Below are 24,604 nucleotides of genomic sequence, written 5' to 3' on the forward strand. Positions count from 1 at the left end.
AAGGATAATCAGCTGGAGGACATTTTTCTTAACAACTCAGAAGGATCATAATACAGCGGACCCTTGACTTACAGACGGCTTGACTTACAGACTTTTTGAGTTGCAGACTTCTCTGGGCGCAAAATTTAGGTTTGACTTGCAGCCTGAGAATTGACTTACAGACCAGAAAAAAACCAAAATGGAACAAAAACGGCCTGTTATGGGATTAATCGGTTTTCAATGCACTGTAGGTCAATGGAGACTTGACCTACAGACTTTTTGACTTGAGAACCGCCTTCCAATACGGATTAAGTTCTCAAGTCAAGACCCCACTGTAAGGAGCTACGTGGTAGTTACTGGAATTTCAGCTACCTTAGTATCGAAGATGTGTTCCAGTTAGTACACAGCTGCTACACAGAAAGAAAAGTGGAGGCTATAATAGTTGCTGTTCCTGTCATTCCTGTGATGGAAAAACAGGTAACTCATCTAAACCAGGATGGCTCTAAGTCTGAATGCAAGGCCGGAGGTCGTATCAATTTCCCCAGACTTTCTGCCTTGTTCATGTAGCTCCTCATTGCAGCTTTCTTTATTCTTCCTGCTTCTTTTGTTGTACCAGAAATGTTTCCTGCTCTTGATCTGTCATTATATATTTGTGAAGGTCAGAACATTTATGAAACTGCATGACTAACTTCACACCCTCAATTCACCTTCGTTACACTCTACGAGGCCTGTTCTGCCAGTAAGGACACTCAGAGCAGAGATGATTTAAAATCTAGAACTGAGCCAACATTAACCTATTTATTTCACAGCTTTGCATGCAAACTAAGACACCACATATTCTCTTTCATCAGCACTTCAGAATGGGCAGTAGGAATTTCACCAATTGTACTGCATACCTGTTTCCAACTCCCTTCCACTCTTTTTTGTCACTTGAAACAATGGCTAAAATCCTGTTAGATATGCCCCCTGGTCCCACTCAAATAGTGTAAATCTTAGCGGGTGAACTCCTGCAAGTTAAAAAGTTTGTGTAGGCATTTCCTGTTGAGCACTAAATCACACAACTTGGTATACAACAGCAAATGCCCATGCTGACTTCTAAACTTGTGACAATTTGCCACCAGGTTTTGGGCTGATTCTGTTAAACTGGTATGACAACACAATAGAATTTTGTCCATCACTTTCTTTTGTCTACCGTTCACATACGGTAATTCTCAGCTAGTATTTCCAATTGCTAACATTTCTATCCTGTTTTCTTTCAAAGTGCTTAGGCTGAAAATATTTACTGATGGTTACATCACTCTTTCTGTCTATTTTGAGGAGAACCTGGTTTTCCTGCATTCAGATTTAAGGATATGTTCAAATTTATTTCTTCATGTGTTCAAGATACCTGCAGGTCATAGGAACTATCCCTGCCTCAAACCAAAGTACAGAATGACAACACTAGACCTAGCTTTGGGGGTGGAAAAGTTACTTTTTTGAAATTCAGGGTTCCCCAGAGATCATCATGGCTGGATGATCCAGGACTGTTGAAATTAGTAACTTTTCCAGTTTCCAGTTGAAGGAATAGCTTTGGAGTATGTCTGAGGTAGCTGTAATTGCCAATTAAATATGTGAAGGGAGAGACAGAGTGGAAAAAGCAATGTTTCAAATACCACATTATGCCTATATCAAACAGAGAAACCTATAAAACAGCCATCTTCTTTAATGTTACAATAGCAGTAAATACATACTATCCAAAAGATACCAGAGAGTATAACCATGCTCAAAACAATATCATGCTGTGCACTTTTAAGAACATAAATGAGATTTTAAAAGCAACTGCCATACTCTATTGTGATGAGTGCAGAAGGAGATATATGGTCACATCGTTAGCCCACCAAATACTGCCTAATATTGTCTACTCTACATAGTTGAGATTTTGTGTGAAGTTTCACTTCCCTCTAAAGATGAAAAGGAAATTGCTTAGGTTCCCCTCAGTTGTGTTTTATGTTGGTTTCTGCTCATGCAATGGGACATATCCTTCCTTTGCTCCACAATACCTTGCACTAAATCTACTCCAGAATGTCCCCCAACCATCACGCTGATTTGAGCGCACAGAAGGGGCTGTAGGGCAGAAGGCAACCTGTTCTATCAGTTTTCTCCACTCAGCTAGTATAACCCTTTAGGAAAGACCAGACTGAGCACCCTTCCTCTCCATTTCCATGTACTGCTCTGTAGGTTTTTCTGCCTAGAGGCAGAAATTATTTCACCAAATGCTAAACAATTAACGGGTTCTGACCTTGAAGCATTTGGAAATAATTCCAGAAATTGCCAATCAATTGTTACGGTAACCTTTTAAACCATATCTGAACACAACTTTTAGTTCTGAGTACAAGTATTTCAGCAAATATTTGGATAACCCAAAATATTCCACAATGTTTCCTAAAATCTCTCCTTTTAATTCCATTACCTAAAATGTTGACATATACCGGTACATAGGAACACTATTAACTTAAATAGCACACAAATGCTACTTAAGAAGAAAATGAAAGCCAGAGAAGCATTGGAGAATAAAAATATAATGAATACTTGCAAATTTTATGCTCTTTGACAAACAAGGATGCCTCAAGCCATTGAAACACTATGTGAAAAATATGGGTGACAAGTATGAGATTTTTCTCCTATATGAGAATGAAAAGATGAATATTCAGAAAAAATCATCAGAAACAACTGCAAACTGCTTGTATTGTGCAAAAACTTGCTGTTTTATATCTTGGTATTTTCCACAAAGGTAGGCTGCAGCTTACTTTTTCCATGTAAAAATGCTAAAATTCACTGATTTAATAATTGCCTCTTTGAACCATGCATAGAATAAAGACAATCTTGTCATTATTATTTTCAGTTTTTTAAACTTTTCAGAAGTAGATCAGGCAAACAATCAACTTTATGATTTCCCATGGACTCAATTTAACAGGAACAAATCAGTGCTAAAGCCAATTACAATTATAATGTGTAACTCATTGCCTCAGTACAATGAAATCTGTTCTTACAGACTTGATCAAGTAGCAGCCACTTTTATTAGCAAGTACTAGTTTGTAGGCACCACCAGATTTCCTGATTAACTTAAATTTTATTCATTCTCCTGTCACCTGTGAAGTCTATTTCTAGCTACATGTTAACTTGCCCAGCAACTGTGATATGTACTTGTGAAGGCTGATAAATTGACCTGTAGACAAGCATTTCTAGTTGGAACAAAAGTTAATGAGCTAACCACAGGAATAAGGTAACCATGTCAAGTGGTGAAGATACACAAGAGCTAAGCAAGGAAAGTTGGTGTAGACAGAAAGAGTGAAAATGAATGGTTATGAGTGACATTAAAAATAATCAACCATCAGTTTGGTATACAAGAACACTGGAGGGTCAGAGCATGTAAAGCAATGAAGTAAGCTTTTAAAAAAATGATTGTCGTTGTCGTTTTGCCGTGTCCGACTCTTCGTGACCCCATGGACCAGAGAGATAAATTAAAGGAAGAATATATGTTTGAATTTGCCTTGAGCTCAGCCAGTTATACTTTTCTGAGGGAAAAAGGCACATAAGTATTTAATGATAAGTAGGGGCACGACTTTTGGATTTCTAAGGCTTCCAGAATTTACCTGAAATCCCCCAGGTAGAATTCTGGGAGTAGAAATGGAAGCTTCTAGAAGCTATGGGGAGGAACATTCCAGAAGCCATGTGGACATTACTATCTGATTCTTTTGTTCCTCTGAAATACAGTATAATAATTTGGACTTCCCACCCTCTCTGTTTACACTTTTTTCTACACATGCCAAAATGTTGGCAATGATTTTAAAGACTGCAGTCCATCCAACTTTGGAGTCAACTTGCATTTTTATGAACAATACATGAAGCAATAATGGCCACTAGGTTCTCTGCTGCTTAATAAAAATGTAAGGGTTTTTATTTCTGCTCTTCCAAGAACTTTATAAAGCAGTCGTGAACCATAAATTACAGAAAAGACACCCTGGAAATAATAAAATTCATTTTACAGAAAAGTATCATTTTAGCATCTGCTGTTCAGCTCACTACACCTAAAAATAGAATGATCAGAAAAGCAGGCTGACATTAAAAATGAATAATATCACTGTCATTATATAGGCTTCAGGTGACACATAATTCAGGTATCAAGTTAGTATAGAAACAATTCAGAAATGCTATAAAGAAATAAGCTGGCTGGAAAGCTTAGCAGCACTTTAGTTATTGCTATGGACCCAAAGGCTGAGAGTTCAATTCTCCTCTATGCCTCCTACAAGGAGAGCCTGCCTATGTTGCCTTGGGCAAGCTGCACAGTCCCAGGGTGCGCCCAGAAGGGGAGGAATGGTAAACCACTTCTGACTGTTCCGTACAGTGGTGCCACGCTTGACGACGACCCCACTTGATGATGAAATCGCTTGACGACGAGTTTATACCGATCGCAAAAACGATGGTTCCTATGGGGTTTTTTCGCTTTATGTTGATTAGGTGCCTGCTTCGCGAACCGTTTGTTCGCAAAATGGCTTCCGTTCACAAAATGGCTTCCCTCCCTTCGCAAAATGGCTGTTTTCTGGGCAGAAGCTTCGGAAGACAGCCATTTTAAACAGCTGATTGGCAGTTCTCTATGGGCAATCTTTGCTGGATGATGAGGTATTTCCCCACTGGAACGCATTAACCAGTTTTCAATGCATTCCAATGTTTTTTTTTTTCATTTGATGACGATTTCACTTAACAGCGATTTTCGTGGAACGGATTATCATCATCAAGCGGGGCACCACTGTACCTGGAAATTCTTGAAAAGTGTCACCATCAGCCAGAATAGACTCAACAGCACATGATTGTTCATTATATAAATAAATATTACTTAATATGCATTTTTGCCCCTTCCATTTCATAACCCTAAATAGGTTTGCTGAAAATAAAAAGAAGCACTCTACCAGTTGGATCAAAGTCTGGGAAATAATCAGGGCAATTTTGGTCAGCCAATTCTCCAGCAGGTGTGTCATCCCAACACAGCCATCCATCCCATGTCCGGTTACAGAACAATCCTAGAAATACAGAAAGAATAAAGCGTTATTGTTTGGGGGGGGAAATTCCATTGATCTTTTTTTAATTGGTTATTCCTCTTCCCCCCACTTCTTCCGCTGTCTTTCCCCTTTTTAGCGAAATGTTTGTAAAATGCACAGAAAATATTTGTATTATTACTATTGTTAAAATAAGAAACATTATTATTTAACATATTATACACAGCTCCTTCTCCATGAAGATTAGGGTGCTATGCATGGGATTTACCAGGAGCAACGTCAGAGGCCAGTGTAATTGGGTACCACTCAACGTCCCACACGCTAGCAGAGGGCCCACTAACAAGGGCTTTCTAGGCCTGCTCCTCTCTTCACCCCTGCACTTTGCTTTTTCTTTTCTACTTCTTGCACTTTTCCAGAGCAAATAAACAATAGCCAAGTGAGGAACGGCAGTAATAGCTGGCACTGCTTGCTCATTCATGGGCTCTTTGCCTGACAGATGAGGAAAAGCAGCAGCAAGTAGCATAATGGCACTGAGGTCGTAATATCACTGAGCGATGAAGCCTGTTGAGACTGTCTTTAGGAGCTTGTAAAACCTGGATCTTCCTCCATTTTTCACCCTCACAACCACCTGGTATGATAGGGGAGATTAGAAGTGCAGATCTGTCACACTGTAGTACATATTTGATTCCACTTTTTCAAAGCTCCATCCTGTCAGGACATGGACTTTGCACCTTGGTGAATTACTTAGCATTTTGTACACCATAGTTCTAGTGTTATAGTTTAGGAGTGTATACTAGGACTTTCCAGCACAGAATTTTAATGATCTCACTGAGCTCTAAATCTCAAGATTCTGTACAATGGAGCCATAGTACTTAAAATGGCATCAAACTTCTCTAACTGTTTTTCGTGTGGATACTCTTTCTACACCTGGGGAAAATTTGTCAGAAAACTTGGTAGCTGAGTGGGGATTTGAATGCAAGGCAAATTGTAAGAATTCCTAATAGTGCTTTGGAACCATAATCTAAGGCCTTTAGTTATCCTAAGTCTTTGTGAGAAAACATACACTGTTTTTGCTGATCAGGCTTCAAGTAAGCAGTCAAAGCTCTTACCTTACATGAAATGGATAAACACTACATAAGGAACAATGATCATGCTAACAACTGTTCATAGAACTACTGGATTGTTCAGTTCTCCGCTGCAGAGCCAGAAGTTGGGAGTTCAATTCCCCACAGTGGCTCTTTGGTAGAGGCTAGACTCAATGATCCATAGGGTGTCTTCCAGCTCTGCAGATTATTATTTTTATTTAGATTTTAGAAGATAGGAACAGCTATTGAAAATTAGCACTGGCAGTCATAAAGTGAGAAAACTGAAATATTCAATTTTTAGAAAAAGCAAATTTCCCCAGATTGCTCTTTTTAAACTTATTATGTTAAATATTATATCTCTTTTTTTTACTTCCCATACTCCAACAAAAAAGGAAATGCAGTAAAGCTGTGCGATCCTTGTATACAACTGAAAAACAAGGATGAACAACACCTTTATTAGACTACTAAAATCTCACAAACAGGCTAGCTTTGGGGTCCTGCATGGTGTCTCTGTTCCCAGCCCAAGAGGAGCCATCTGCTTTTGTCAGTGTGAAGGGGGTGCTAAATGAGTGGCAACCCTCAATCTATAAAGACTGGGAAGGGCCACGATGGATCTACATTACCTTAGGTGAAGCCTGAAACCTGCCACCTCAAACTGACATTAAAAGTCTGCAAAAAAGAATTTGGCCTCTACTGCTGGTCATGATGGTTTGGGGGATCTTTTTGTTTCTTCTGTAAGCCCCCAGCCTTGTAATGCCTACGCTGATGCAGAGTGCTGCTGTGAGATTCTAGTGATGTTACAAAAGTATTGCCCACTCTTGGATTTTCTTTGTCCTGTTAGTCTCGGCGGTGTTATGCCTTTCTGAGACTCCCCAGCAAATTTTCTTTAATTGCATATGTATCCCCTATAAAATATTGGTGCAGCCCAAAGTGCTGAGACTAAGAAAGAGTGGGGCTGTAAGTAAGAGATTTGAATCAGAAAGAGCAGGATTGCTGAAGAGGCCAGAGCTGCTAAGGCCCTTGCCAACTTAGTCTAGGGTTTTGGAGACTCTCCATGTGGAACTGATTCTTCTTTGTTATGGATAGAAGAATCCAGTTGAGGAAGGTATCTTGGATTTTTGTCTGAATTTTAAAATCAAAAGGACAGTTGAACTTTGCAGTTCTCCAAGGAATGTCTGTATTGGTACTGTTGCCGAGGTCTTGGGCTCACAAATTACAGCATGTTGTTGTTATTATGATTGTTTGTGTTGTCTGTTATATAACTGTGAATAAGAAGAGGCTCATTTTGTCATTTTGTGAAATTGTGTTTGCAAGTTCATCAATAGATTCTCTAAGTCAACAAATAGCCCCACAGAATTTTAAAGTGTTACACTTACATGTGTTGTGCGCCTATGCATACATATTTTCCACTGCTACAATTTTTGTTTCTAAAATAAAACGGAACAGCAGTCCAACAATATCCTAAAAAATGTTTCTTTTAACAAAAACTTCATATTCTCCCACGTTGGTCTGAATTTAGTATGAAATTGAAAAATCATTTTATGCCATCAATGGAAAAGATTACCAAGGCAACCCAAGTGTGGCTAAAACACAGTTCCAACAGATTGCATGATTGAATACACAGGTTTTGTTTCTAATTTTCCACATATCGGCCCTACTTTAAAGCAAAAAATGTTTGTGTTTTCCAACAGACTACTCAAAGCCATTCACTTCGGTAAAATAAGCAAGCCCTCATCCTGCAAATTGTTCTCACTTTATCAAAAAGAGTTAGTTAGGCATCCTTCAGTCTCGAAAGACTATGGTAGCGTGCTCTGTGTGGAGGACTTGGAACAGCGTCTAGTGTGGCTGAGGAGGCCAATTCGAGAGTGACAATCCCTTCCACACTGAAGACAAATCCAATCTGTCCCCTGTCCAGCTCCCTGGTTTTGCTGCTTTTGTGATTTCCTCTTTGCCTCGGCCTGCTGGGCAAGGGTCGCTTCAAATTGGGAGAGGCCACGATGCAGTGCCTGCCTCCAGGCTGAACGCTCAGATGTCAGGGTTTCCCATCTGTTGAGGTCTATTCCTAAGGCCTTCAGATCTCGCTTGCAGACGTCCTTGTATCGCAGCTGTGGTCTCCCTCTGGGGCGATTTCCCTGCACTAATTCTCCATACAGGAGGTCCTTTGGAATCCGACCATCAGCCATTCTCACGACGTGCCCAAGCCAACATAGACGTCGCTGTTTCAGCAATGTATTCATGCTGAAAATTCCAGCTCGTTCTAGGACTACTCTGTTTGGGACTTTGTCCTGCCAGGTGATGCCAAAAATCCGTCGGAGGCAACGCATATGGAACGTGTTCAGCTTCCTCTCCTGCCGTGCACAAAGGGTCCAGGACTCGCTGCAGTACAGGAGTGTGCTTAGGACACAGGCTCTATAGACTTGGATCTTTGTATGTGTCGTCAGCTTCTTATTGAGCCATACTCTCTTTGTGAGTCTAGAGAACATGGTGGCTGCTTTGCCAATGCGTTTATCCAGCTCGACATCCAGTGAGAGGGTGTCAGAGATGGTTGAGCCAAGGTACACAAAGTCATGAACAACCTCCAATTCTTGTGTAGAGATGGTAATGGAAGGAGGTGAGTCCACGCCCTGGCCCATGACTTGTGTTTTCTTCAGGCTGATTGTTAGTCCAAAGTCTTGGCAGGCCTTGCTGAAACGATTCATGAGTTGTTGGAGGTCTTCAGCAGAGTGGGCAACGATGGCTGCATCATCTGCGAAGAGGAAGTCCCGCATGCATTTCAGTTGGACTTTGGTCTTCGCTCTCAATCTGGAGAAATTAAAGAGCTTTCCGTCTGATCTAGTCCGGAGATAGACACCCTCGGTTGCAGTTCCAAAGGCATGCTTCAGCATGACAGCAAAAAAGATCCCAAAAAGTGTTGGTGCGAGGACACAGCCCTGTTTCACTCCGCTTCGGATGTCAAAGGGGTCTGATGTTGAGCCGTCAAAAACTACAGTGCCTTTCATTCCCTCATGGAAAGATCTGATGATGTTAAGGAGACGAGGTGGACATCCAATCTTGGGAAGTATTTTAAAAAGGCCATCCCTGCTAACCAGATCAAATGCTTTTGTAAGGTCTATGAAGGCCACTAAGAGCGGCTGTTGTTGTTCCCTGCATTTCTCCTGCAGCTGTCGGAGGGAGAATACCATGTCAGTGGTGGATCTATTAGCTCGAAATCCGCACTGTGATTCTGGATAGACTCTGTCTGCAAGCACCTGGAGCCTCTTCAGAACAACACGGGCAAGCAGCTTCCCTACAACGCTAAGAAGAGAGATGCCATGGTAGTTATTGCAGTCACCCCTGTCTCCTTTGTTCTTGTACAATGTGACAATGTTTGCATCCTTCATGTCCTGTGGTACTCCACCTTCCCTCCAGCAGAGACAAAAGATTTCGTACAGTTCAGTGGTGATGATCTCCTTACAGCATTTCAGCACTTCAGCAGGGATGTTATCCTTTCCAGGTGCCTTGCCGGAGGCGAGGGAGTCCAAGGCCGCTTTTATTTCTGCTAGGGTTGGTTCACTGTCCAGCTCTTCCAAGACAGGTAGGCACTCAATGTTATTTAATGCTTCTTCGGTTACTACATTCTCTCTGGAATATAGCTCAGAGTAGTGCTGTACCCAGCGTTCCATCTGCTGTGCTCGGTCCTGGATGAGCACACCTGTAGCAGACTTCAAGGGAGCAGATTTCTTCTGTATTGGACCTAAGGCCTGCTTGATACCGTCATACATTCCTTTGATGTTACCTGTGTCCGCTGCTAACTGTATATGAGAGCTGAGCTGGAGCCAATAGTCGTTGGAGCATCTCCTGGCAGCCTGTTGGACTTGGCTGCGAGCAGCTCGAAGAGCTTGCAAGTTGTACTCGCTAGGACAGGCTTTGTATGCTGCTAGTGCTCTTCTCTTAACCTCGATGGCTGGCATTAACTCCTCTGAATGGGCTTCGAACCAGTCAGCCACCTTTTGGGTCTTCTTGCCAAAGGTGGACAAGGCGGTGTTATAGACAGTGTTCTTGAAGTGTTCCCATCGTTCAGGTGCATTTGCAGTAGCCGGACCTGGAAGGGCTTCCTCAAGTGCTTGGGCAATCAAAAAGAGTACACCAATTTTATTTCAGCGAACTGTTTTCCACCAATCCAGGTGAGGCGGTTTCTGTGCTGAACTCATGTCTAGACCTGATAATGAACTGGATGAGGGTTAATAAATTGAAACTCAATCCAGACAAGACAGAAGTGCTGTTAGTGGGTGCTTCGCCAGACAGGTTGGAGGGCCATTTCCCTGCCCTGAATGGGGTTACACTCCCCCTAAGGGACAGGGTCTGCAGCCTAGGGGTGCTCCTGGACCCCAGTCTAACACTGGAAGCCCAGGTGGACTTGGTGGCCAGGGTGCCTTCCTTCAGCTGCGGAAATTATACCAGCTACGGCCCTACCTGGATGAACGGAGTCTCATGACAGTTACACACACACTGGTAACATCTCACATAGATTATTGCAATGCGCTCTACGTGGGGCTGCCTTTGAAGACGGTCCGGCGACTGCAGCTGGTCCAGAATCGAGCTGCGCGGCTGGTGAGTGGTGGGGCCACTAGGGGACATATCAAGCCGATTCTGTTTAAGTTACATTGGCTACCAGTTGCTGCCCGAGCCCAATTCAAAGTGCTTGTTTTGACATATAAAGCACTAAATGGCTTGGGCCCTGGATACCTGAAGGAATGCCTCCTTCAATATGAACCTACCCGGCAGTTAAGATCTAGCCAGGGGGCCCTTTTGAAAGAGCCATCCCTCAAGGAGATAAGAGGGAGGGCTTGTAGAGAAAGGGCCTTTTCGACAGCTGCCCCCAGACTATGGAATGCCCTCCCGACTGAGATTCGTCTGGCGGCGACGCTGATGACATTTTGGCTCCAGGTCAAAAACCTTCCTGTTCCAGAAGGCTTTTAACTGAAATAATATCAGCTGTGGGTCTGATGGCAATTTTTAGAGTATATGTTTTTAATTGCATTTTAATTATTTTGCCCTTTTATTTTGCCTTTTTATTGTATTTTAAATGCTGTAAGCCGCCCAGAGATGTTCGGGTAGTGTGGGCGGCATATAAGTTAGTTAAATAAATAAATAAATAAATAAATAAATAAATAAATAAATAAATAAATAAATAAATAAATAAATAAATAAATAAATAAATAAATAAATAAATAGTTGCTTGTGGTATGTATTTTCAACTCACATAAATATATTTTCCTACCATGTTTCCCTGAAAATAAGACAGGGCCTTATATTATTTTTTGCTCCAATAAAACAACAACAAACCATTAGGACTTATTTTCAGGGGATGTTTTATTTTACAGTCATGTAAAATAAAACATCCATCTTCTTCTGGTTGCTTCATAAGGGTGGAGGGCGGGGTTTCACTCAACTGGGGCTTATTTTTGGGGTAGGGCTTATATTATGAGCATCTAGAAAAATCATACTACGGCTTATTTTCAGATTAGGTATTATTTTCAGGGAAACAGGCTATGTCATTTGTTGCCTTGTTAAAATTACCACATTCTATCTCCCCCACCCCCAGCTTCTTCCCCTCAGCAAGTCTTTTCAGTTTAAACTTTCTATGCAGTCTTGACTAAGGTAATTTTGAATTCAACAATCATGCACTAATCTATGTAGTCTTAATTACACAGAATTAGATATGGGCATGAACCAGCTTGTCCCAGTCTGTAAAGGCAACAGCACAGCTGCTGCTGGCCTTCCCTGCCTCTTCTGGCTCAAACAGTCACTCGTTAGGCAACGCCTCAGACTTCTCTGCCCTCCCCTCTTGGTTGATCTCCCACTCAGAGAAGTCTGAGCTCTTGCTTGTGACTGGGAGATTAGCCCAGGAGGTACAGAAAAGCAAGTCAGTGGAAAAGTGGCTCGATCAGCTGAAGAGGCCGGGAAGGGAAGCAGCAGCCCCTATACTGCCACCTTTACGAACTGGAACGAACTGGTTTGTGCCTGTCTCTACACAGAATCCATTCTTTGTTGCCATCGCTGCAGTAGGGAGGGGAGATAATGTAGCCTTTATACTAGATTTTTAAAGGAAACAGAACCTCTTCCCATTGTATCAGGGTGCCATAACAAATTTTGGACAGAACTGCAAAAATATTTTATTACAGGGAAGCATGAGTTAAGTCTTTATAGCAAGATTCCAACCCCCCTCTTGGGTACATTTAAGTAGAAGAGAAAACGGATCTCTTTTAAGAGGTTTTGTTAGGGTTATTATTTATAAATCATCCTAATCAGAATTATAGGAATATTTGAGTACTCTTGATATGTGGTCTGAAATTCTAAGGGGAAACATCAATTTTTTTGCTCTCACTAAATAGTACCTTTGCTTGTGAGGCCACCACTTCTTAAAAAATCATTACATGGAAATAAATCCCAGATATTTAACAGTTATTTACTTCTATAAAACTTACTTACTAGTCTCATACAACAATATTCATTTCTAAGAAAGAGGCTTAGTAGTCACAGGCAAGAAACTTGAAAATCTATCTGCAAAATGTGCCTGCAAGTAGTTCACATGGTTTGCTGGATGTTGATTACATGACCAGTCTCGCAACTGATTGTCCAGGGGAGAATAGCACACCAGCAAAATATCAACCACTGCATGCACAAGTGCCATTAAATGATTGTGTAATGTAGTAGTATTCTGGCCAATGTCTTAAACACACACACACCAAATCCTGCCACAAGTCAGTTCTGAAAAAAACACAGGACAACAGACAAATCTCCGGAATGAAATGATTTGGCAATGATATCATCTAAATTCCATGTTTTTTTTTTAAAAAAAATCAAGGATGGCAGTTCTCCTACTCAGTTTAAAAGATAAGAATTTGTGTTGCTTAACCATTGTGGTAGAGAGGCTACCACACAATGTTACTCTTTCACTGTTTACAAAGTCCTCTGTAATTTTTTGTCTTGCATTTATAACCAGAAAACGTTGTGCCCATTTATTCCTGTCACCGATTATTCTTTCTTTATAGGATTTCAGAAATGCTCTAATACAATTTGAAAGCTTCCTTCTCTTCTTTTACCTTTTTTCTTGTACGGAGGTGCTTTGTTCATCCTCTCATAGCACTTGAACTGTGAATCTACTATCTTCTGCCGTATCGCTGAATGCTGAGTTGCTATAGGCTCTAGGGTGAGGCCAGTATAACTTACAGTAGAAGGGAGACTTGGAGCCATTCTCTGTGCAAAGAGGAAAATCTGTTAATGTATGGGTATAAAATGTATAGTGCTTATCCATCCATGTCAGGTTTCTTTAGAGCCAATTAAATACAGGATAATTTCCAACAAACCAATTACTCTGATTACTCACCAAAGTTTTTGCCTTGTGTTGGATATTTTTTCCCCTCCATGCACTGAGGGCTGCAATGGGGGATGATTTTGTGAAGGGGGTGGCACTTCTGCGGTAGCTGCCCTATTGTTTTTCTCATAGCACCGTGCATTGGGAGATTTGGTTTCTTCTGATTGAATACTAACATGTAACATGATTAACTTGCATGAGGACTACCTTGTATGTAAGACAAGGAATAACCCTGAAGTTATGAATGGTATGTTGAATTACAAAGTTGATTTGGGGACATATTATGTGCTGCTTGACCCAGGTGCCAACATTGTTAGCTATAGTTCTGTTGTCCTTTCATGGAACCCAAAATCTGCTGCTTTATCCTGCATAACATTTGTGCTAGAGCTCATAAAAGTGTTTTTTGGGATTACAGCTCCAACAATTCCCCAGTCAGCATAACCAGGGAATTCTGGGGAGAGAATTCTTCCTACACCATGGCGACTGTGACTGTGTTTTCTAACTTCAGCTTGGACTAAGACTCATCATCATCTTAAAACTGGAGGGCTGGAAGGGACTCTGCGGATCATCAAGTCCAACCCCTGTCACGGAGGTACAGTGGGGAATTGAACTTCCAACCTTCAGCTTCGCAGCTAGATGCTTCAGTCACTAGCTGTGCTGGTCAGGATTTCTGAGAATTATAGTTGGAAGTCCAAGAACATCTTGGGACCCAAGATTGTTAACCACTGTATTAGAGAGTAAGTCTCACTAAAATCTGTAAGACTCAGTTCCAAGTAAATGTTCTCAGATTGCACCATTATGCTGGCATGTCAGTGCTGTTCTCTCCCCTCACCACTGCATCAGGACAGCTTACCCAACTGAAGCTTTTCTATGTACTGCTCAACATCAGCTACTGCTGACTTGTTTGTTTGTCCCAGCTTAGCACATCTGGGTTTAAGACTCTTTAAATATTACACACTTCTCATAACAGTGATTAAAGGCCCAAATAGCAAATATGCATTAAAAACAACATTTGAAAGATAGGTGATTTTAGTGCTTATTTTTATATTTTGGGCACTTGACTTATTCCATTTAACTTTGACAACATGAGCAGGCAAAACTGGTGCCAGGGTTATAATATTTCCCTTTTGCTATATTAATCTTGGCAATGTTGTGAGTTTAGCTCGCCTGAGAGGAGTCCTGGAAATATGGTTCTCTATCCTTGTTGTAGGTCATTTGCTTCACTCAGTTTTACAGAAACATTTAATGATTTAAACAGATGCTTACAGCTGGGCTAATTGAAGAAAACAAGAATATTTTTAGAGTTAAAAGGCTAGGATGGAAGTTGTTGTTTAATGTACAGTGGTGCCTCGCTAGACGATGATAATCCGTTCCACTGAAATCGCTGTTTAGCAAAATCATTGTCTAGCGAAAAGCATTCCCCCACTGGAATGCATTGATACCTGTTTAATGCGTTCCAATGGGGAAGAATTGTCGTTGTCTAGCGAAGATTGGCCATAGGAAAGCCGCTTTGCGAACCGCCGATCAGCTGTTTAAATCGCTGTCTTGTGAAGCTTAGGTCTCAAAAACACCTGTTTTGTGAGCACGGAGGTAGCTGTCAAAATCGCCATTTAGCAAAAATTGGTTTGCGAAGCAGGGACCAAACATTGTCCAGCGAAATTCCCCCATAGGAATCACTGTTTTGCGAATCACTATAGCAATCGCAAAAAGTCAATGTCTAGCGAAAAAACTGTCATGCGGGGTAACTGTCTAGTGAGGCACCACTGTATATGGAAGGCACCAAGTTAGGGAAAACCATCTTTAATCATCAGTGTCATCATAATCATTATCTTAGAACTGCAGAGCTGGAAGGGACCCTATGGATCATCAAGTCCATCTCTGTCAAAGAGGCCTAGTGCGACATTGAACTCCCAACTTCTGGTTCTATAGCCAGATACCTAAACTGCTGAACTATCCAGCGGTTCTCAAAGGGGAGTGAAGAGGATGCGAACTATTACATTCAATTGGACTTTACAATATTAGTCCATGAAGCTAAATTTTTTGGGTTGAAGTAGCAACTAGCCTGACTGTTGTATTTCCAAATTATCCAGATTATACAACATCCATAATGGTTATTCAGAGCTGAGTGAAAGCTATACAGGCTACAGATGTTCAAGCTTTCACCTATCCAGATTTCAGAATTGAGTTTATTCATTTAGAACATTAGTATCCCACTCTATCAAGCAAACCCCCTTGAGAGCAGCTGACCTATACCCCCCCAAAAAAGAACAGAGTGACCAGCTGCACTTTAAAACAACTCTTAAAATGTAATCATCTAAACACTCTGGGCAAACAACAAAATCTTCCACAAGACATCAAGGGCTAGCTTGGGGATCTTCCTTTTGGGAGATATTCCAAAACAGCTACAACAGAAAAGGTGCTTTCAGAGGTCCCCAACTATTAAACAGAGAGGACTGGGAGATCAAAGAAATCTGGGAGAGAGATTTTAATACACAGTATTGCTATAGTAAGCTTGGGAACATAAGATACTTGAGGATGAAGGGCAAATCCATCACTGAGCCTGCTCCAGCTGGCCAAAGTGCCCCTCCTTCAACATGGCATAACACTTCCAGCTTCCCCATGGGAAGAACTGCAAGAGATGAGGGGAGACAGGTGGCGATGACCTGTTGCTCTGTTGCATCAGAACAAGGCTTTCTACCAACAGCTGCCCCTGTGAGAAAGCAGGATTTCAGGAGAGAGAGAGAGAGAGAGAGAGAGAGAGAGAGAGAGAGAGAGAACAGGTGGGCAGAAGGCCTGGAGGAGGTTCAGGATAGGGAGCTGACCCCATCATTTTGGAGCTGGATACTCCTCATTCCAATCATGATCCACCTATGCTGGGATCTATTGCAACTCCATTCTCCTTCCCTTTGTCACAGGGTCATCTACAACTGATGGGTAACTGATGGATCCCGATAACGCATTATGAGCTGACAATGTTTGCTCTTTCCAAAAATTACATTTTGAAACTTGTAAGCCAGCGTTGAAGGTTTTATATTCTGAAAGTGTCAAGGGGGGCGGGGCAGCGGGATATAAAGCTATTATGAATGAACAAACAAACAAACAATATTTGTTTCTCTTTATTCTTAACCTTCATTTTGGGATGAGAAATACATTGCAGAGGGGACAATGTCTAGATTTCCTTGGACTTTGCTAAGGAAGTATCTTTACAGTGACTTGTCCAAAGCAGAACATACAGCTTTACTCAAAATAGGAACATTGACATCTTCTGCTTCTAATGGTCCTCATTATTATTATTATTATTATTATTATTATTATTATTATTATTATTATTATTATTATTATTATTATTATTATTATTATTATTATTATTATTATTATTATTATTATTATTATTATTATTAATGGCAGGCACGATGAATCAAAATTATAAAAACACTGACTGTTATTATATATCAGATACAACTTTTAATAAAAAAACCTACGTATCTGTTAAATATTGGCGCAGTATGCATGCTGTTCCTAATACTGTTGTTTTTTGTAGCTCTAATGTTATTTCTGAGATCTGCAACTGCTTTTTGTTGTTGTTGTTGTTGCTGGTGGCATTCATGGAAGGTTAAAGGAATGTAACAAAGAATTTGTTGGCACATTAAAGACTAAGGCGTATATCCCCAGCTAACTGTACACTGACTAAATCAATTGCTCAACAGTAAGTCAACATTTACGTAAATCCCACTAAGTCATCAATACTTCTCTCACTGGAACCAACAACAGGATACAGGCCCAACGATTTTATTGAAGTTTAACTTTTGCTGGAATAGAACTTATTCCATCAGATGCATTTTCATTAACTGTTAACTGCAGCAAACTTAACAAATGAGTCTGAGAGGAACTTGGTAGTTGGAGTCTACTACCAACTGCCCAATCAAAGAGAGGAAGTGGATAAAACTTGTGAAAAACAAATTGCAGGGTTTTCCACGAGACACGACGTAGTAGTGATGGGAGATTTCAATTATCTAGATATATGTTGGGAGGCAACATATATCTTCTTGGAAGTATGGCCCTTCCAAGAAATTCCTGGCTTGTGTGGCTCATAATTTTCTCCTACAAAAAGTGGAGAAAGAAACTAGAGGATTTACTATCCTTGACTTGATTCTGACCAACAGAGATGACTTGGGAAGTAGCAGTAAGGGGAACTCTAGGCGAGAATGACCATGTCCTTCTTGATTTCAAAGGAAATGAAAGCAGAGTGTAGCCACACACTTCTGCTGGATTTTTAAAAAGCCAATTTTGATAATCTCAGAACAAGGATAAGTAAGGTCCCATGGCAGGAGATCCTAGCAAGAAAAGGAGTCCAAGAAGGGTGGGAGCTTCTAAAAAAAGAAATTCTAAAAGCACAACTACAAACAATTCCAACAAGAAAAAAAAGGTGGAAGGCAGCAAAAAAACAAAAAACAAAAACAAAAACAAAAGGCCAGTGTGGCTTCACAAAAAGCTCAGGAAGGACCTAAAAACCAAAAAAGGCATGTACATAAAGTGGAAAGAAGGCCAAGCCATCAAGGATGAGTACAGACAAGTAGCAAGGAATTGCAGGGATGGTATTAGGGGAGCAAAAGCTGAGAATGAGCTGAGGCTAGCTAGGGACACTAAAAGCAATAAAAAAGCATTCTTCAGATATGTGAGTAGCAAAAGACAAAGAAAAGACATAGTGGCATAACTGTGCAATGGAGATGGAAAAATTATAACAGAGGACAAAGAAAAGATAGAGGTGCCCAATTCCTATTTTAGTTCAGTCTTTTCCCATAAGACAGACTGTGTGTGTGTGTTTAGTCGTTTAGTCGTGTCCGACTCTTCGTGACCCCATGGACCAGAGCACGCCAGGCCCTCCTGTCTTCTACTGCCTCCCGGAGTTGTGTCAGGTTCATGTTGGTTGCTTCGCAGACACTGTCCAGCCATCTCATCCTCGGTCGTCCCCTTCTCCTCTTGCCATCACACCTTCCCAACATCAGGGTCTTTTCCAGGGAGTCTTTTCTTCTCATTAGATGGCCAAAGTACTGGAGCCTCAGCTTCAGGATCTGTCCTTCCACTGAGCACTCAGGATTGATTTCCTTCAGAATGGATAGGTTTGTTCTCCTTGCAGTCCAGGGGATTCTCAAGAGCCTCCTCCAGCACCACAATTCAAAGGCATCAAATCTTCGGCGGTCTGCTTTCTTTATGGTCCAGCTCTCACTTCCATACATCACGACAGGAAAAACCATAGCTTTGACTATTCGGACTTTTGTTGGCAAGGTGATGTCTCTGCTTTTCAAGATGCTGTCCAGATTTGTCATCGCTTTCCTCCCAAGAAGAAGGCGCCTTTTAATTTCAGGGCTGCTGTCTCCATCTGCAGTGATCATGGAGCCCAGGAAGATAAAATTTGACACTGCCTCCATATCTTCCCCTTCTATTTCCCAGGAGGTGATGGGACCAGTGGCCATGATCTTAGTTTTTTTGATGTTGAGTTTCAGACCGTTTTTTTCACTCTCCTCCTTCACTCTCATTACAAGGTTCTTTAATTCCTCCTCACTTTCTGCCATCAGAGTGGTATCATCTGCATATCGGAGGTTGTTGATATTTCTTCCGGCAATCTTAATTCCGGCTTGGGTTTCTTCCAGTCCAGCCTTCCGCATGATGTATTCTGCATATAAGTTAAATAAGCTGGGGGACAATATACAGCCTTGCCGTACTCCTTTCCCAATTTTGAACCACTCAGTTGTTCCATGACCAGTTCTAACTGTTGCTTCCTGTCCCACATATAGGTTTCTCAGGAGACAGATAAAGTGGTCAGGCACTCCCATTTCTTTAAGAACTTGCCATAGTTTGCTGTGGTCCACACAGTCAAAGGCTTTCGCATAGTCAATGAAGCAGAAGTAGATATTTTTCTGGAACTCTCTGGCTTTCTCCATAATCCAGCGCAAGTTAGCAATTTGGTCTCGAGTTCCTCTGCCTCTTCGGAATCCAGCTTGTACTTCTGGGAGTTCTCGGTCCACATACTGCTGAAGCCTACCTTGGAGGATTTTGAGCATAACCTTGCTAGCGTGCGAAATGAGTGCAATTGTACGGTAGTTGGAGCATTCTTTGGCACTGCCTTTCTTTGGGATTGGGATGTAGACTGATCTTTTCCAATCCTCTGGCCACTGTTGAGTTTTCCAAACTTGCTGGCATATTGAATGTAGCACCTTAACAGCATCATCTTTCAAGATTTTAAATAGTTCGACTGGAATGCCATCACCTCCACTGGCCTTGTTGTTAGCCAGGCTTTCTAAGGCCCACTTGACTTCGCTCTCCAGGATGTCTGGCTCAAGGTCAGCAACTACATTGTCTGGGTTGTCCGGGATATCCACATCTTTCTGATATAATTCCTCTGTGTACTCTTGCCACCTCTTCTTGACGTCTTCTGCTTCTGTTAGGTCCCTCCCATTTTTGTCTTTTATCATGTTCATCTTTGCAGACTATGAACTTCCAAACAAATTGGAAGTGCAAGTTGGAGGGATTGCAGCTGGAGACTGATAAACAAATAGTCAAGGAATACCTTACCACCTTGAACGAGTTCAAATCTCCAGGGCCGGATGAACTGCATCCGAGAGTACTGAAGGAACTGGTTGAAGAACTCTGAGAACTGCTATGCATTGTTTTCTTGAAATCATGGGAAATGGGTGAAATGCCAGAGGATTGGAGGAGGGCTAATGTTGTCCCTATCTTCACAAAGGGCAAAAAAGAGGAACCTGGAAACTACAGGCCAGTCAGCTTGACATAAATTCCAGGCAAAATTCTGGAACAGATCGTAAAGCGTTCATTGTGAAAGCACCTAGAAAACAAGGCAGTAATAACTAGAAGGCAGCATGGATTTGTCAAGAACAAATCCTGCCAAACTAATTTGATCTCATTTTTTGATCAGGAATTCTGGAGACGTAGTATATCTTGACTTCAGCAAAGCTTTTGAAAAAGTGCCCCATGATATCCTGATTAGCAAGCTAACTAGGTATGGGCTGGATAAATCAAGTGTCAGGTGGATGCAGAATTGTACTCAGAGTGATAATAAATGGGTCCTTCTCTAACAGGAAGGAGGTAACAAGTGGGGTACCCCAAGGCTCATTCCTGGACCCAGTGCACTTCAATATTTTTATTAATGACTTGGATGAGGGCATGTAGGGAATCCTAGTCAAATCTGCAGATGATACAAAATAGGGCAGAATAGCCAGTACCCTAGAAGACAGAAACAAAATTGAGAATGACCTTGATAGGATGGAGCACTGGGCTGAAAACAACAGAATGAGATTCAACAGGGATAAGTGCAAAGTACTGCACCTCAGAAAAAGAAACGAATCGCACAGTTGCAAGATGGGGGATACCTGGCTCAGCAAAACTACAAGCGAGAAGGATCTTGGGATTGTCATAGATCACAAGCTAAATATGAGCCAACAGTGTGATGTTGCTACAAAAAAAGGCAAATGCTATTCTAGGCTGCATTAATAGAAGTATAGTTTCCAAATCCCACGAGGTGACAGTCCCCCCTCTACTACCCCCTATTCAGCACTGGTTAGGCCTCACCTTGAGTATTGTGGCCAGTTCTGGACACCACACTTCAAGAAGGATGCTAACAAATTGGAACAAGTTCAGAGGAGGGTGACAAGGATGATCAGGGGGTTGGAAACCAAGCCCTACGAGGAAAGGCTGAAAGAATTGAGCATGTATAGCCTTGAGAAAAGAAGACTGAGGAGACATACAATAGTACTTTTCAAATACTTGAAAAGCATACAGAGAAGAGGATCTGTTCTCAATCATCCCAGAAGGCAGGACACGCAACAATGGGCTCAAGTTACCGGAAGTCAGATTTTGGTTGAATATCAGGAAAAACTTCTTAACTGTTAGAGCAGTATGACAGTGGAACCAGTTACCTCAGGAGTTGGTGAGTGCTCCAATACTGGAGGCATTCAAGAAAAACATGATAATCACCTGGCAGATATGCTTTGATTGTATTCCTGCATTGAGCAGGGGGTTGGACTTGATGGCCTTGTAGGCCCCTTCCAACTTCACTTTTCTATGATTCTATGTTTTTTTATTAGAATAGATTTTTTTTAAACTACAACTATGTTGAGACAGACACTATCTGATAGGATTCAACTGACCATATTGGCCAGCAAACCTGGCCGTCTTTCCTAGGGTGAGTGCTCCAAAATTGCCACTTTCAGCCACAGCTGAAAAGGCCCTCTCATGGGTCATTAATACATCAAGGATAGCATGCCGAGTTATTTTTGTTTTACATTTTTTGCTTTGAAATGCAGACATCCATTTATTAGCTTCCTGGTTTTTATGTCTCTTTTGTTGACAGTTTGCCATGGGGGTGGGATAATTTGAGAAACACAAGTTCAAAATCACTCTTGAGTACGCAAAACTCTTGGCTCAGTTCCTTAGATGCCAGCCAGGACACAGAACCTCAAATGTAACCTTTACCTTTTACTGGGAGCTACACGCTAGGGATGGGCATGGCCAAAGATATGACTGCAGCCTCCAAAATATTAGCATATTTTAATGTAATGCTCCAAAGTCTTAGGACAGCAATTTTAACCTTTTAAAATAGGGGAAAACCCATATACTGTAAAGGATAATGCTATGGGGAAAGAATTGGAAATCCAGAGGGCTGGATTGAGGACCACACGATTCGCCGGCAAGACCTGAAGTTCCCAGTCTTTAACTTAAACATAAAGAGAAGTATTATTTTTCAAGTAGGAATGAACGACCCACAATTTCAAATCAGGATGTTTGTTATGTGATGACAGGGATCAGTCATAATCCTTCGGAAGAGCACTGATTAATTGATGTCCTATGTGGCAGTTTAGCAGCCGTACATATGATGTCACTCCTAAAAGTAAAAGTAAATGACGTCATACATACGACCACCAAGCCATCACGCATTAAGTGGCTGTTACAAAAGGTGTCTTTCATTTTAAACTATGGAATAAAAGAGCAGAGTTCTTGAATGTTGGTAACCTCTTTATATTTAAAAGATGTTAGCAGTGTCTAGATAGAAGCAAATGTGGTCTCAATTAATATTAAAATTCGATTGACTCTTATATAATATATAACTACCATACAATCAATTAACAGAAGAACATGACAATCTTTATGACCAAGACTCAGAATGCACTAATGTCCCTGAAAATACTTCATATAATGAGCAAGCATCTGTAAAGGTGCTTCCATCAATAACATCAACAGAGTATTGAACACTCCATTGTTATGAACTTTAAAGCAAATGCCATAAATGTTTTCCTTCCAATCCTTGAAAAATAAAGTAGAACAGAAAAACTCTCAATGTCAAACAGAATGCAAATTCTAAGTACAATAGTACTTAGTACAGAGTATGTTTTGTGCATCCTTTACCCCTCTGTCTTTCACTTTATATCTCAGCAGCACTTAGTGAATGAATTCTGTGCATCAATTGTAAGTTCCTCTCCTGCCAGAAGACACCAAAGATGTGCTGTGGAAGTGGGAAATTTTATAGTACTCTGGATTCTTGATAAGTGCTATTAAACACACTCCATCTATGGGAAACTTGCCAAAGGGACACATAGACAAGCTGGTGCATAAATGATGACAAGCTCCACTTCAACTAATACGTATCTACCCACACATTCACAAATAAAAGTAAGTACATATCAAAACTGCAGATTCCTCAAATGCTAAAACATATTAAGGTACCTGATGAACACTTCAACGCTTTCACATTAAAAGAAAGTTATAGTAAAGACTAGTCACTGTCCTAATAATGATACAATAGTCAGAATCTTTTTAATATTTACCTAAGATTTGCATAACTTGCTATGGCAGTTGTTGCTAATTGGTGAGCTGACAAGGCACATCTGAGTCTTGTGCCTGCTCAACTGAGATGTGTCCTAGCATCCTGTCAATTAGCAGCAACAAATTCTGCAAACCTTATGCAAATACCGACTCCAGCCACTGAAGCATGTGTCTACAAAATAGGCTTCTGCAAGTGCAGCACTATTATAACTGCAATTCTAAACATACTTAACTAGGGAATAAAAGCTCTACTGAGTTCCAACTAAATATGTTAATACTGCGCTAAAATTCCCTGCTTTTTTTTTTTTAAAAAAAATCTGGACTGCTTTCTAAATCAGATCCAGTTAACTTTTGCACGGTGAAACTGAAAATAAAATCTTAATATAGTAATTACGTTTTTTAAAAAAGTCAATAAAAATATATTGCATGCAAGTGTAAGAACTATTTTTATATCTATTTTTTTTCTGCCATGAGTATTAGCACCCTCCACTGCCTATTTGAAATGTAGTGCTCACTATCTAAGCAATAGGATTTCAGCCAATATGATATCCCGAACATAGGGAGACTTTTCTACATGTCAGAACTGCCTAATTTAGTCAAACCATTGAAAACAGAATTGTTTTACGTAAATTACAAGCAAACCACATACCTGCTACACACACATGGATCCTAACGCATTTGCTTTAGCTGTTTGCTTCCCACTGGGGTCCCAGTCTGGAATAATTTGCTCCCCTTCCATGGGCCTGTAATTTGCATTTTAGAACAGGTCTCATCTGGAGCAGTAGAACCTTTTTGCAATAAAAATTAGAGGCACAAGGAATCCAATCTGAATTGGTATCACAGTGGTAGGGATTAACCCTCCCCTTCTCCAGGAGAAGGTCCAGATTTGAATAGGCTTCTCTTCACTGGTAGTTTGTGAAAAACTACACTGCACTCAAGGGTAGGGCAACACGATTAAAATATAAGTAGTTTAGCACACAAAGCCTTCTGTTGGCCTTTACAATGAAGATGAAAGTGTTTAATTAATGTTTTCATTTTGCATTGCTTACTTACAATTAGTAGAATAATCAGTAAGAAGCAACCACTGCCTTTTTTATCCATGTCAGTGTCCTTCTGGAGCAATATGTTTTTCCTGGCACCACTGAAAACTGAAAGAAAGAAAAAAAATGAAGCACCATTAGGTCTTTGTAGCCATTATCAATGGGAAAAAACATCCTTGCACGTTAGCACAAAATGTTAAAGGTTTGTTTTTAAGCCACTACATACGTAAGTACATGAACAAATTAAACCAGAACTATTCAAACTCGGCATCC

General features: G+C 40.9%; 1 protein-coding gene across 4 annotated transcripts in view; it reads right to left on the reverse strand.

The window, feature by feature from the left end:
* CALCR (calcitonin receptor) overlaps nucleotides 1-24,604 on the reverse strand; it is a 160,070-nt gene that overhangs the window by 64,260 nt on the left and 71,206 nt on the right. For 3 of the 4 annotated variants that reach the window (XM_020785123.3, XM_078378701.1, XM_078378700.1), the window contains exons 2-4: nucleotides 24,345-24,439; nucleotides 13,183-13,336; nucleotides 4,926-5,036 (exon numbers count right to left, since the gene is read on the reverse strand). In XM_020785123.3, coding sequence (XP_020640782.1) covers nucleotides 4,926-5,036; nucleotides 13,183-13,336; nucleotides 24,345-24,392 — 313 coding nt within the window. In that variant the 5' untranslated portion in view covers nucleotides 24,393-24,439. The remainder of the gene's footprint in view (nucleotides 1-4,925; nucleotides 5,037-13,182; nucleotides 13,337-24,344; nucleotides 24,440-24,604) is intronic. The other variant, XM_073003187.2, reaches the window with a different exon arrangement.

The sequence above is a fragment of the Pogona vitticeps genome, chromosome 6, assembly GCF_051106095.1.
Source record: "Pogona vitticeps strain Pit_001003342236 chromosome 6, PviZW2.1, whole genome shotgun sequence".
NCBI lineage: Eukaryota > Metazoa > Chordata > Lepidosauria > Squamata > Agamidae > Pogona > Pogona vitticeps.